This window comes from Salvelinus sp. IW2-2015, linkage group LG36 (genome assembly GCF_002910315.2).
Source record: "Salvelinus sp. IW2-2015 linkage group LG36, ASM291031v2, whole genome shotgun sequence".
NCBI lineage: Eukaryota > Metazoa > Chordata > Actinopteri > Salmoniformes > Salmonidae > Salvelinus > Salvelinus sp. IW2-2015.
The window spans coordinates 29,661,292-29,675,038 of record NC_036875.1 but is presented as its reverse complement, the minus strand read 5'-3'; the positions used below and the strand labels follow the sequence as shown (position 1 = coordinate 29,675,038).

At 44.1% G+C, this 13,747-nt stretch overlaps 1 protein-coding gene across 1 annotated transcript in view; it reads right to left on the bottom strand.

The window, feature by feature from the left end:
- The window catches only part of LOC111959945 (zinc finger protein 385B-like), a 192,039-nt gene that overhangs the window by 19,703 nt on the left and 158,589 nt on the right, over positions 1-13,747 (bottom strand). Inside the window, 2 exon segments of the mRNA XM_070437586.1 lie at positions 13,304-13,365; positions 13,368-13,413. Of these exon segments, the coding sequence (XP_070293687.1) occupies positions 13,304-13,365; positions 13,368-13,413 (108 nt within the window).

The following is a 13,747-nucleotide window of genomic DNA, read 5'->3' as shown; positions in this document are numbered from 1 at the left end:
AAACATGTTGATATTACAGACTCGGACAGGGAGAGTTTGAAAATGTCAGTGAAGACACTTGCCAGTTGGTCAGTGCATGTTCGCAGTACACGTCCTGGTAATCTGTCTGGCCCTGCAGCCTTGTGAATGTTGACCTGTTTAAAGGTCTTACTCACATCGGCTGCGGAGAGCGTGAACACAGTCTTCTGGAACAGCTGGTGCTCTCATGCATGTTTCAGTGTTATTTGCCTCGAAGCGAGCATAGAAGTAGTTTAGCTCGTCTGGTAGGCTCGTGTCACTGGGCAGCTTTCGGCTGTGCTTCCCTTTGTAGTCTGTAATGGTTTGCAAGCCCTGCCACATCCGATGAGCGTCAGAGCCGGTGTAGTACAATTCGATCTTAGTCCTGTATTGACGATTCGGAGAGTATATTGGGATTTCTTATAAGCTTCCGTGTTAGAGTCCCCTCCTTGAAAGCGGCAGCTCTAGTCTTTAGCTCAGTGCGGATGTTGCCTGTAATCCATGGCTTCTGGTTGGGGTATGTACGTAGGGTCACTGTGGGGACGACGTCATCGATGCACTTATTGATGAAGCCAATGACTGATGTGGTGTACTCCTCAATGCCATCGGAGGAATCCCGGAAGATATTCCAGTCTGTGCTAGCAAAACAGTCCTGTAGTTTAGCATCTGCTTCATCTGACCACTTTTTTATTGATCGAGTCACTGGTGCTTCCTGTTTAAATTTTTGCTTGTAAGCAGGATTCAGGAGGATAGAATTATGGTCAGATTTGCCAAATGGGGGGCGAGGGAGAGCTTTGTATGCGTCTCTGTGTGTGGAGTAAAGGTGGTCCAGAGTTTTTTTCTCTCTGGTTGCACATTTAACATGCTGATAGAAATTTGGTAAGACCGATTTAAGTTTCCCTGCATTAAAGTCCCTGGCCACTAAGAGCGCCGCTTCTGGGTGAGCATTTTCCTGTTTGTTATGGTGGAACACAGCTCATTGAGTGCGGTCTTAGTGCCAGCTTCAGTCTGTGGTGGTATGTAGACAGCTACGAAAAATTCAGATTAAAACTATCTTGGTAGATAGTGTGGTCTACAGCTTATCATGAGATACTCTAACTCAGGCGAGCAAAACCTTGAGACTTCCTTAAATATCGTGCACCAGCTGTTATTTACAAAAATACATAGTCCGCCGCCCCTTGTCTTACCAGACGCCACTGTTCTATCCTGCCGATACAGCGTATAACCAGCCAGCTGTATGTTGATAATGTCGTCGTTCAGCCACGACTCCGTGAAGCATAAGATATTACAGTTTTGAATATTTCTTTGGTAGTTTAATCTTCCTCGTAGGTCATCGATGTTATTTTCCAAAGATTGCACGTTTGCTAGCAGAATGGAAGGCAGTGGGGGTTAATTAGATCGCCTACGAATTCTCAGAAGGCAGCCCGCCCTCCGGACCCTTTTTCTCCGCCTTCTCTTCATGCACATGACAGGGATCTAGGCCTGTTCCCGGGAAAGCAGTATGTCATTCACTTTCGGGCTCGTCTGACTCGTTAAAGATAAAAAAGGATTCTGCCAGTCCGTGGTGAGTAATCGCAGTTCTGATGTCCAGAAGTTATTTTCAGTCATAAGAGACGGTAGCAGCAACTTTATGTACAATATAAGTTGAAAAATAAGTTACGAACAACGCAAAGAAAAAAAAACTATTGGATAGGAACACGTATAACATCAGCCTTCTTCTCCGGCGCCATCAAAAGGCCCTGACTTGAGCACCACTACTTTAAGGGGTGTAGTAGAGCTCCACTTTAATGGAGCCATTGAGGACCGGCCACCTTTCATGCCTAAGTCTTATCTACACTTCTCATACTACAACATCATTAAGCTTTAATGAGGAAAGCAGGTTGTGTTTGTGTTTGTATCATATCTGCCATCTCAGGTATGTTTCATATGAAGTTTCCTCCAAAGTAGGGAACTTAGCTCAGCTGGATCATATATAGACACATGCGTGTGTGCGCACACAGCTTACACACAAACATGTGCTTGCGGCGCACACCACACACACACACACACACACACACACACACACACACATGCGTGTGAGAACCCCACACACACACATACACACACACAGCCACTGAGTGTTGACACCACAGCTAACCTAAAATGGCATGGCTTCTGAGGAAAGAGCCTGCTTCCTCACAGTGCCTGCTGGCTTTGCTTTCATCTGAATGAGATGTCTCTCTCTTCAATTGAACGCAAAATGGTTGAGGATAGAGCCTGCAGCCCTCCGAGCTGTATCAATCCAATATTGGTCTGACTTCAAACATGGCAGATGATATTCTCCCTCCTCTCTCTCTCGACATTCTTCAAAAATGAGTTAAAAAGCTGATAGTTTCATAAATAACAGTGGAAGGGGATAGACATTGGAGCAATATACTGGTGAATGTCGTGAGAGTTATTTCATCAAGATCTTTGAGAATGATTGCAGTTGGTATGTCTGGTAGCCAATAGCCATCTGTGAAAGTTTTTTTATATTGCAAAAGAGCACATCGAAAAGCTATTTTTCACAGTGGGAAGAAACTGAGATTAAGTTTTAATTAAAAAAACACATTTTATGGACCTGTCAGTTTGCCTGTGGGTTTAGCCTGAAGCATAATTACATATTTAAAATGATTCATGCAATATAAAATAGATACATTTATTTTCTTGAATCTGCACATAAACCACTTCTGGACAGGCATTAATCAGAAGCCTTTAACTAATATGATTAATCTCTAAGGGTTTGTCCCAAATGGCATCCTATTCCCTATAAAGTGCACTACTTTTGACCAGGGCCCTATGGTAGTTGGTGCACTATGTGGGGAATAGGGTGCTATTTGGGACAGGCTAAACCGCTGGCTGTTAAAAGGTTCTGATTGAGGATGTTAAGTACCACAGACGTTGACTTGAATGCTCTTTCACGGTCATAATATAAGGGCCAACCATGCTGGTATGGAAATGCAATAAAACCAATTTTGAGTCGTGTACTCCGGGTCAAAAAAATTGCTTAAATGGTAGTATGGTAGCAAGGCTCTGTAAATTACAATGGCATTCCACTTAAAGCCTATCCAACATCAGAGAGATAGCTACCACACTGTAAACGTTGTGCAATTTACCCTTATCACAAAGGCAATAATGTATCTTGAATAAATTGGGTTTAAAGAAGGAGGCAATTCTAAATTCCTTTCCATTTAAGCAATAAAAAAAACAGTCAGATTAGTTTACTCTTCATCTTTAATCATGACTTTACTCATATATACTCAGCAGCAGGGATTATGGTATTGTCCACATAAGCAAACATTGCTGTGAGAAATCTCGAGGGCAGCTAAATCTTTTATTAGGTTATTAGTCACATCCTTGGGAGAAGGTGATCGGTTATCTAGTGAGCGCATTTTATTTGCAGTGCGGTGTGCTTACCATGCTCACAGTGCTGTCACCTAGCTACAGGCCTTCCGGTATACAGTATTGTATATTTAACAGCTGTTCACTCATTCTATTTCTATGTCTGCGTCCCAAGTGGCACTCTATTCACTATATAATGCACTACTTTTGACCCGGCGCATTCAAAAGTAGTACACTATAGGAAATAAAGTGCCATTTGGGACGCAAGCTATTGCTCCTCCTGAGCGGCAGACAAGGCCTCTATGAGAAATTGTTCAGCACTTGAAACTTCATTAGAATCTCATTAAGGGAGTGCTAAGATCCACCAGACGTCCCCTTCCCTCCCTCCCTCCCTCCCTCCCTCCCTCCCTCCCTCCCTCCCTCCTCCTCCCTCCCTCCCTCCCTCCTCCCTCCCTCCCCTCCCCTCTCCTCTCCTCTCTCTCCCTCCCCTCCTCTCCACTCTCTCCTCTCACCCCTCTTAACTCCTGAATTGGATGGCACAGAGCAGCTACAGCACTCTTCAGTTTTACATTCACAGCAGCAGCAGCAGGATGGGGACGGGGATGGAAAGGCATCAGTGCTTTAATGAGCCCTGTCTGGGCACACCACGTAATTTCAACCAGGAAATGTAGGTAAAATTTGGTTGAGACGTTGATCAATGAGATTTCAACCTTTATTCACCCACTCAAAAACACAACAGCAAGAAGTGTTATCACTGCACTTTGAACCATTTAAAAGCACAACAAAGTTAAAATGGAAATACAATGTCAGATATTTTGTATTTATACAACAACTTAATGTGTTATCACCATGCTTCACCTAATAGCACAACCAAATGACCTGGATTGCAGTTGAAATTACATTAAAAGTACGTAGTGCAAGGGATCAATGCTGTTTTAGATTCTGCACAATATTATAGCAATTGTGAAATCTCCACAGACCTTCGACCTTTGCATGCTAACAGAGATTTAACCAGTTTGGGCCCAGTGGGATGTCTTTCCTGCACTGCATTAACAACAAGGCAGACAAGCACCAGAGTGACAGTGCTAAGAGGGCATAATGCTCAAAGTAAAAGACATTATGAGTAATCATGTTTCCTTTAAGCCACTTAGTTTTTTCTAATCCAAGTGATTTCTAATCCAAGTGATTTCTAATCCAAGTGAGTGTCACAAATGGCAACATTTTCCATTTATAGTGTACTATTTTCGACCAGGGCCCATAGGAATAGGGTGCCATTAGCGAGACAGTCCAGGCTTACTTAAAGCACTTTCTATTTCCTCCAGTGTGTGATGACGTATATCTCCTGGAGTACTGGGCCGTAAAAATCCTTCCTGTGTGTTATGACCAACAAAAGAATAGCAAGAACAGGTCTGCCGTGCCTTTATACAGTATAGAGAGTTGTGTGAGTTTGACAGAGGATGAAGGAATGTAATATCAAATGTGTCAGGGTTGTTGACACAGGGCCAAATCTCTCCGACACTTCAACAGGGCCTTCTCTTCATGTTAAGGGGGTGGTGAGTGGCTTCAGAGTGACTGTGATAGTCTTTAGACACTGGCACCCTTTTCCCTATATAGTGCCCTACTTTTGACCAGGGCCTATAGAGCCCTGTGTATGGAATAGGGTGCCATTTGGGATGCATCTTGTGACAGTCTCCAAACAGAGAGGAGAGGAAGGAGACTGGTAGAGACCGACCTTTCTCCCTGCATGGATCACAATACGGAGGATACATGCAACCAGGATTAGCATCAAAAACATTTGTTAGCAGCAACTTCTTTGATACTTCAGGCTTCACCCCCCGTGAACTCTTCCAGACAGAGAGAGAGCAGATAGAGAGAGAGACAGACTGACAGAGAGAGATGGTTTGCTTCTCTTGAAAGCATTCTTTAATACTTATCTTGAGAACAGAACGCTTTACGTTATCATGACAAATGAAATCCTTTTTCCTCTCTTCCTTGGTACTGGGAAAGAAAATAAGTAGAAGTGGCCACAACTTTAATCTCCCACAGTCATCTCTGTTGGAAAAGGAGAGTTTCACAGTCGATAACAATCAAGCAATTACACCCAGCTGGGGACAACAACGGGAGGGAGAGGAAGAACACCTTGAGTCCCTCTAGCAATTTGATTATGTCTAGCTACAGTATGTGTTTCTCAAACATCCAGGAGCTTTCAGTGGTTTAGGGATCGTGATGGAGAGAACGTGCCAACAATTGTTCCTGTTTGCTTACAATCTAGATCTAGAACACAACAGAAGACAAACAACAAACCCTGGTGATAAAATCCCCAATGCTGAGTCTGAAATGGTACTCTATTCCAGTGCACTACTTTTGTCCAGAGCCCTATGGGCCCTGGTCAAAAGTAGTGTACTTTAATAGGGAATAGGGTGTCATTGGAGAAATCTTTCCTCAATTACTCCTCACAGTTGGACCCCTGTATCAGACTGGGCTCCCTGCCAACCCAACATAATTTATCTCCTATTATAATGCCTTAATCAAGGCCAGCAGAGAGAGAACAACACAGCAACACAGAAAGTAATTACCACTTCCTTATGGGGGAAAACAGACCACAATAGACTGGCCACACAGTTGGTAATCTCAGCACCCTGAACCATATCTCCTTTGGTCTGGATAGTTAGTATATTATAATGTTTCGTCTGTCACCAAATACTACAAAGTAGTACACCTGTACAATTTGGTCTCCAAAACATTCCCTATTGGGTACTACAGAGTAAATATTGTATTATTTCTAACAAAGATATCTACATACATGTGACTCTTTTTAGGAAACTAGGCATATGTCGCATGTCACTACTTCACAGGAGTGGCATTTGAACGTAAACTTTTTTGTGTTTTTTGGCAGAAATGCCTTCTGGAACATGTGAACTTTCATGTGCCTTAATAACAAACTTGTATGCCATCTGTAAATACGAATACAATTGTTAAATTACGAGCCTAGTTGGTTTAGCCACGGAAAAAGACGGGAACCTTCCCGCTAGCCATGATTGGCTGAGATAATGGATGGGCTGGACATGCCGGGAGATGAGTTCGGATTGGTCTGCCATGTAGCTTCTGTCTAAAACATGAGCTGGTCAGTATGTCTAGGTAATCTTTTCTAACCCAGCTTTTTTTAAAGATTCCACGTAGAAGAACTGCAAAAGTGTTGCTCTCCACTTTCTGGAGGAGTTTTGAAATCAGTGGAAGGCCCGGTGGAATTAGAGTATGATAGCTAAGGAGAGGGAGAATATTATTGTGTTTGATTGCAAATTTGCAGAGGGGAGTCGAAAAAAGAACAAACAGAAGGCTGTTGTATAAAACACCTGTCTCCGGATTACAACCATGGCATCCGTGACAGAGAGGGAGAAGCATCCATCATGTATATGGGTAAGATAGTCAAGCTAGCTACATTTTCAGATATTATACATTTCTAATTTTGTCAGAAATTCATTTTTAATTTCAAGTTAAAGCGTACTGTTAGCTAGCTAGCTAACGTTAGCTGGCTGGCTCGCTAGCTAACGCTACGTGTATGATCTGTGTAGTAATATTATTCGTATCTCAGAGCCATTTGCATTGCTGGTTATAGCCTAGCTAACATTGAACCTGGTTGGTTAGCTACTTGCAGATTCACGCAGGGTAGTAACGTTATGAGTTGGAATTATGGTTCATTGTTTAGCTACATGTCTAAACAAAATACTACACTATGTAAGTAAGTAAGTAATTACACCTTCTGTATCCTGTTCATGTGACAAATAAACTTTGATTTTATTTGATAGAGTATGTGTTTACCAGATACAGTAATGTGAAGAACATGACCTGCACGAAAGTCAAATTAGGATATAACGTTAGGCCAACGAGACAGTGTCCAAGTTCTAAAAATCTCTGGTAGAATGCCCTGCTTTTATTTCGTCATACTCACAACCGTAAGCTATTTCCGGTAATTCCTTCAAATCAAATATTATTTGTCACATACACATGTTTAGCAGATGTTAATGCGAAATGCTTGTGTTTCTAGCTCTAACAGTGCAGTAATATCTAACAAGTAATATCTAACAATTTCACAATACACACAAATCTAAAGTAAACGAATGGAAGCAGTCTCTAATGTGCTAGTGATGGCTATTTAACTGATGGCCTTGAGATAGAAACCTTGAGATAGAAGTCTCTCGGTCCCAGCTTTGATGCACCTGCACTGGCCTCGCCTTCTAGATGATAGAGGGGTGAACAGGCAGTGGCTCGGGTGGTTGTTGTCCTTGATGATCTTTTTGGCCATCCTGTGACAACGGGTGCTGTAGGTGTACTGGATGGAAGGGAGTTTGCCCCCGGTGATGCGTTGGGCAGACCTCACTACCCTCTAAAGAGCCCTGCGGTTGCGGTGATACAGCCAGACAGGATGTTCTCAATTGTGCATCTGTAAAAGTGTGTGAGTGTTTTAGGGGCCAAGTCAAATTTCTTCAGCCTCCTGAGGTTGAAGAGGCGCTGTTGCACCTTCTTCACCACACTGTCTGTGTGGATGGACTATTTCAGTTTGTCCGTGATGTGTACACTGAGGAACTTAAAACTTTCCACCTTCTCCACTACTGTCCCGTCAATGTGGATAGGGGGGTGCTCCCTCTGCTGTTTCCTGAAGTCCACGATCAGCTCCTTTGTTATGTTGACGTTGGGTGAGAGGTTATTTTCCTGGCACCACACTCCCAGGCCCACGCAGTCATGGGTGAACAGGGAGTACAGGAGGGGGCTAAGCCCGCATCCTTGTGGGGCCCCAGTGTTGAGGATCAGCGAAGTGGAGGTGTTGTTTCCTACCTTCACCACCTGGGGGCGGTTGCACAGGGCAGGGTTCAAACCCAGGGCCTCAAGCTTAATGATGAGCTTGGAGGGTACTATGGTGTTGAATGTTGAGCTATAGTCAATGAACAGCATTCTTACATAGGTATTCCTCTTGTCCAAATGAGATAGGGCAGTGTACAGTGTGATGGTGATTGCATCGTCTGTGGATCTATTGGGGCGGTAAGCAAATTGAAGTGGGTCTAGGGTGTCAGGTAAGGTAGAGGTGATATGATCCTTGACTAGTCTCTTGTGAGTTTATTTTCTGTAATAATGAAGACAAATGAGCTAAAGTAAAGACGTTGTCAGCTATATGATATGGTCATTATTTGAACTGGCTAGCCAGCTAACTTAACATTACCTAGCTAGCTAACAAGCTAGAAATGTACCAAAACATTGTTTAGAAAGGTTATTTTAGTTGCCTGGTTTGTTAGATTGACGGGTGGATTTATTGGTGTTAAAATACACTAGTTATGCTATTTTGAACCACCAGGCTGCTGATGTCATGCAGACTGTAGTTTTTGTGTTTATACTTTTTCATAACGACAACGACAAGTTTGATGTCGGACGACAATAGAATGTTCATGATGTGACAACTGTCGATAAACCAGCCTTTAGCCTTGCAATCTGGTTCTTTAGTACATCTGGTTGTTTAGTACATGACCTCACATGTGAATCCTTAAAGAGATGGGCGGGGATAAGGCTTAAGAGGGTGTGAACAATGCTGAATGGGTGTCGACAAAGAGGAACTCTCCAGTAGGTTTACCAAAACATTCAAGGGTCATTTTCTCAAAAGGGAGATTACAAATGTATCAACTTTCAAAGCAGAACTACTTTCCCAATGTTCCTCAACTGTAGTGTATGATATGCCATTTTCTAGCTCTGAGTCTCTACTTTTATCGAATGTAAAAAACACAATTTCCAATTTTGCTACATAAGACCGTAACATATTTCAGAAAAAAATCTGAATTCATGTAAACATTTCAGTTTTGAAAACATAGCTTGTCCCAAAAAAGTGGTCTCTTGGCACAACTTACCCTGGGTATGGGGTAAATTGAGCCGAGGGACAGGGTATGTTAAGCTGCCTACACATTTCTGAACTGAATCTTTATTTCCAAAACACAATTCAACACAATCACAATCGCTTTTTTTGTATTTGAATCATTTTAAGCATATTCTAACGCTGGCTTAACACCTAACAAACACTTTGTACTTTTTTAAAACACTTTTAACATAGGCCAGGCCTTTTTGTTACCTTATATCACATCAATAATGCCTTGCAACCGACTGGCCTCTTCCTATGGGCTACTACAGAGTACAACAGTCTGGCCACTTCCTATGGACTACCACAAAGAGGAGAGATCAGTTGGCATCTTCCTATGGACTACCACAGAGTACAACAGTCTGACCACTTCTATGGACTATCACAGAGTACAACAGTCTGACCACTTCCTATGGACACCACAGAGTACAAAAGTATGGCCCATTCCTATGGACTACCACATAGTACAACAGTCTGACCATTTCTATGGACTACCACAGAGTACAACAGTCTGGCCACTTCCTATGGACTACCACATAGTACAACAGTCTGACCACTTCCTATGGACTACCACAGAGTACAACAGTCTGGCCACATCCTATGGACTACCACAGAGTACACCAGTCTGGCCATTTCCTATGGACTACCAAGAGTACAACAGTCTGGCCACTTCCTATGGACTACCACATAGTACAACAGTCTGGCCACTCCTAGGACTCCACAGAGTACAACAGTCTGGCCACTTCCTATGGACTACCACAGAGTACAACAGTCTGACCACTCCTAGGACTACCAAGAGTACAACAGTCTGGCCACTTCCTATGGACTACCACAGAGTAGAACAGTCCGGCCACTTCCTATGGACTACCACAGATTACAAAGTCTGGCCACTTCCTATGGACTACACATAGTACAACAGTCTGGCCACTCCTAGGACTACCACAGAGTACAACAGTATGGCCACTTCCTAGGACTACACAGAGTACAACAGTCTGGCCACTTCCTATGGACTACCAAAGAGTACAACAGTCTGACCACTCCCTAGAACTACCACAGAGTCAACAGTCTGGCCACTTCCTATGGACTACCACAGAGTACAACAGTCTGGCCACTTCCTATGGACTACCACAGAGTCAACAGTCTGGCCACTTCCTATGGATCCCACATAGTACAACAGTATGGCCACTCCTAGGACTACCACAGAGTACAACAGTCTGGCCACTTCCTATGGACTACCACAGAGTACAACAGTCTGACCACTCCCTAGGACTACCACAGACTACAACAGTCTGGCCACTCCTAGGACTACCACAGAGTAACAACAGTCTGGCCACTTCTCTAGGAATACCACAGAGTACAACAGTCTGGCCACTTCCTATGGACTACCACAGAGTACAGTCTGACCACTCCCTAGGACTACCACAGAGTACCACATTCTGGCCACTTCCTATGGACTACCACAGAGTACAACAGTCTGGCCACTTCCTATGGACTACCACAGAGTACAACAGTCTGACCACTTCCTATGGACTACCACAGAGTACAACAGTCTGACCACTTCCTATGGACTACCAAAGAGTACAACAGTCTGACCACTTCCTATGGACTACCACAGAGTACAACAGTCTGGCCACTTCCTATGGACTACCACATAGTACAACAGTCTGGCCACTCCCTAGGACTACCACAGAGTACAACAGTCTGGCCACTTCCTATGGACTACCACAGAGTACAACAGTCTGACACTCCCTAGGACTACCACAGAGTACAACAGTCTGGCCACTTCCTATGGACTACCACAGAGTACAACAGTCTGACCACTTCCTATGGACTATCACACAGAGTACAACAGTCTGGCCACTTCCTATGGACTACCACATAGTACAACAGTCTGGCCACTCTCTAGGACTACCACAGAGTACAACAGTATGGCCACTCCCTAGGACTACCACAGAGTACAACAGTCTGGCCACTTCCTATGGACTACCACAGAGTACAACAGTCTGGCCACATCCTATGGACTACCACAGAGTACACCAGTCTGGCCACTTCCTATGGACTACCACACAGAGTACAACAGTCTGGCCACTTCCTATGGACTACCACATAGTACAACAGTCTGGCCACTCCTAGGACTACCACAGAGTACAACAGTCTGGCCACTTCCTATGGACTACCACAGAGTACAACAGTCTGGCCACTTCCTATGGACTACCACATAGTACAACAGTATGGCCACTCCCTAGGACTACACAGAGTACAACAGTCTCGCCACTTCCTATGGACTACCACAGAGTACAACAGTCTGACCACTCCCTAGGACTACCACAGAGTACAACAGTCTGGCCACTCCCTAGGACTACCACAGAGTACAACAGTCTGGCCACTCCCTAGGAATACCACAGAGTACAACAGTCTGGCCACTTCCTATGGACTACCACAGAGTACAACAGTCTGACCACTCCCTAGGACTACCACAGAGTACAACAGTCTGGCCACTTCCTATGGACTACCACAGAGTACCAGTCTGGCCACTTCCTATGGACTACCACAGAGTACAACAGTCTGACCACTCCCTAGGACTACCACAGAGTACAACAGTCTGACCACTTCCTATGGACTACCACAGAGTACAACAGTCTGACCACTTCCTATGGACTACCACAGAGTACAACAGTCTGACCACTTCCTATGGACTATCACAGAGTCAACAGTCTGACCACTTCCTATGGACTACCACAGAGTACAACAGTCTGACCACTTCCTATGGACTACCACAGAGTACAACAGTCTGGCCACTTCCTATGGACTACCACAGAGTACAACAGTCTGGCCACTTCCTATCGACTACCACAGAGTACAACAGTCTGGCACATCCTATGGACTACCACATAGTACACAGTCTGGCACTCCCTAGGACTACCACAGAGTACAACAGTCTGGCCACTTCCTATGGACTACCACAGAGTACAACAGTCTGACCACTCCCTAGGACTACCACAGAGTACAACAGTCTGGCCACTTCCTATGGACTACCACAGAGTACAACAGTCTGGCCACTTCCTATGGACTACCACAGAGTACAAAAGTCTGACCACTCCTAGGACTACCACAGAGTACAACAGTCTGACCACTTCCTATGGACTACACAGAGTACAACAGTCTGACCACTTCCTATGGACTACCACAGAGTACAACAGTCTGACCACTTCTATGGACTACCACAGAGTACAACAGTCTGACCACTTCCTATGGACTACCACAGAGTACAACAGTCTGACCACTTCCTATGGACTACCACAGAGTACAACAGTCTGACCACTTCCTATGGACTACCACAGAGTAAACAGTCTGACCACTCCCTAGGACTACCACAGAGTACAACAGTCTGACCACTTCCTATGGACTACCACAGAGTACAACAGTCTGGTCCAGTAGGCATACTGTGGTATATTGTGTCTAAAACTATCCACCTGCCCAGTACTAGTCTGGTCTGCACTACAAAACAACCACAAACCATTTTGTACACAATGCATCACCGGCTATGTTTGAAACACTCTCAGGATTGGCCATTGATTGGTTGAAATGGGAACAAAGGCTCCTAAGAACATTTCAGGCACGTCTGTTATTCTACACTACAGCATGTGGATTGATGGGCTATTGAAACTAATAATAGGTAGTAAACATCTTGTTAACAAATATGATGTCCTCTTAGCTTGACCCAAAGGATTCACAGCACAGAGAGCATCATTTTATTTTCTTTATTATCCCAAATCTCAGAGATGCAATATGTCTGACTTAATTAGGCTTATCTACGTTTATCTAAGATGTCTGTTTCATAGGTTTGATCCTGTTTTAATGTAATATTCTTTTCTTACGGATTTTTACTAAGGAACTTTCTCCTCAATGTAGTAGTCAGTAACAACAGTATAACATTAAGTGTCTTCTACCAGAAAAGTGTCCTAGCCTGGCAACCAAAGACACACTGTATACACACTTTACCACGCTGTTTTTCTTCGAGAGGGTATCTTGTAACGTTACTGTACTTACATCTGAGTTGAAGCGGAGTTGACAGATGTTACAGGAAATCACTTGTTTTTTCTTCGGAGGATGGAGACTCCAAACGTGTGGTTTATTACAGCTTTCTGGACGGGATCCATCTGGAAGACAAGAAGACAGGAGAGTAATGTTTAAGTATTGCACTGGTTCTTGAGAGATAGAGAGGGGGAGAGAGAGAGAGAGGGGGAGAGAGGGAGAGAGAGAGAGAGGGGGAGAGAGGGGAGAGAGGAGAGAGGAGAGAATGGGAAGAGAGAGAGAGAAGCGACGGGGGAGAGAGAGAGAGAGAGAGAGAGAGAGAGAGAGAGAGAGCGAGAGAGAGACAGAGGGAGAGAGAGAGAGAGAGAGAGAGAGAGAGAGAGAGAGAGAGAGAGAGAGAGAGAGAGAGAGAGAAGAGGAAAGAGAGGGGTGAGAGAGACGAGAGAGAGAGAGACAGAA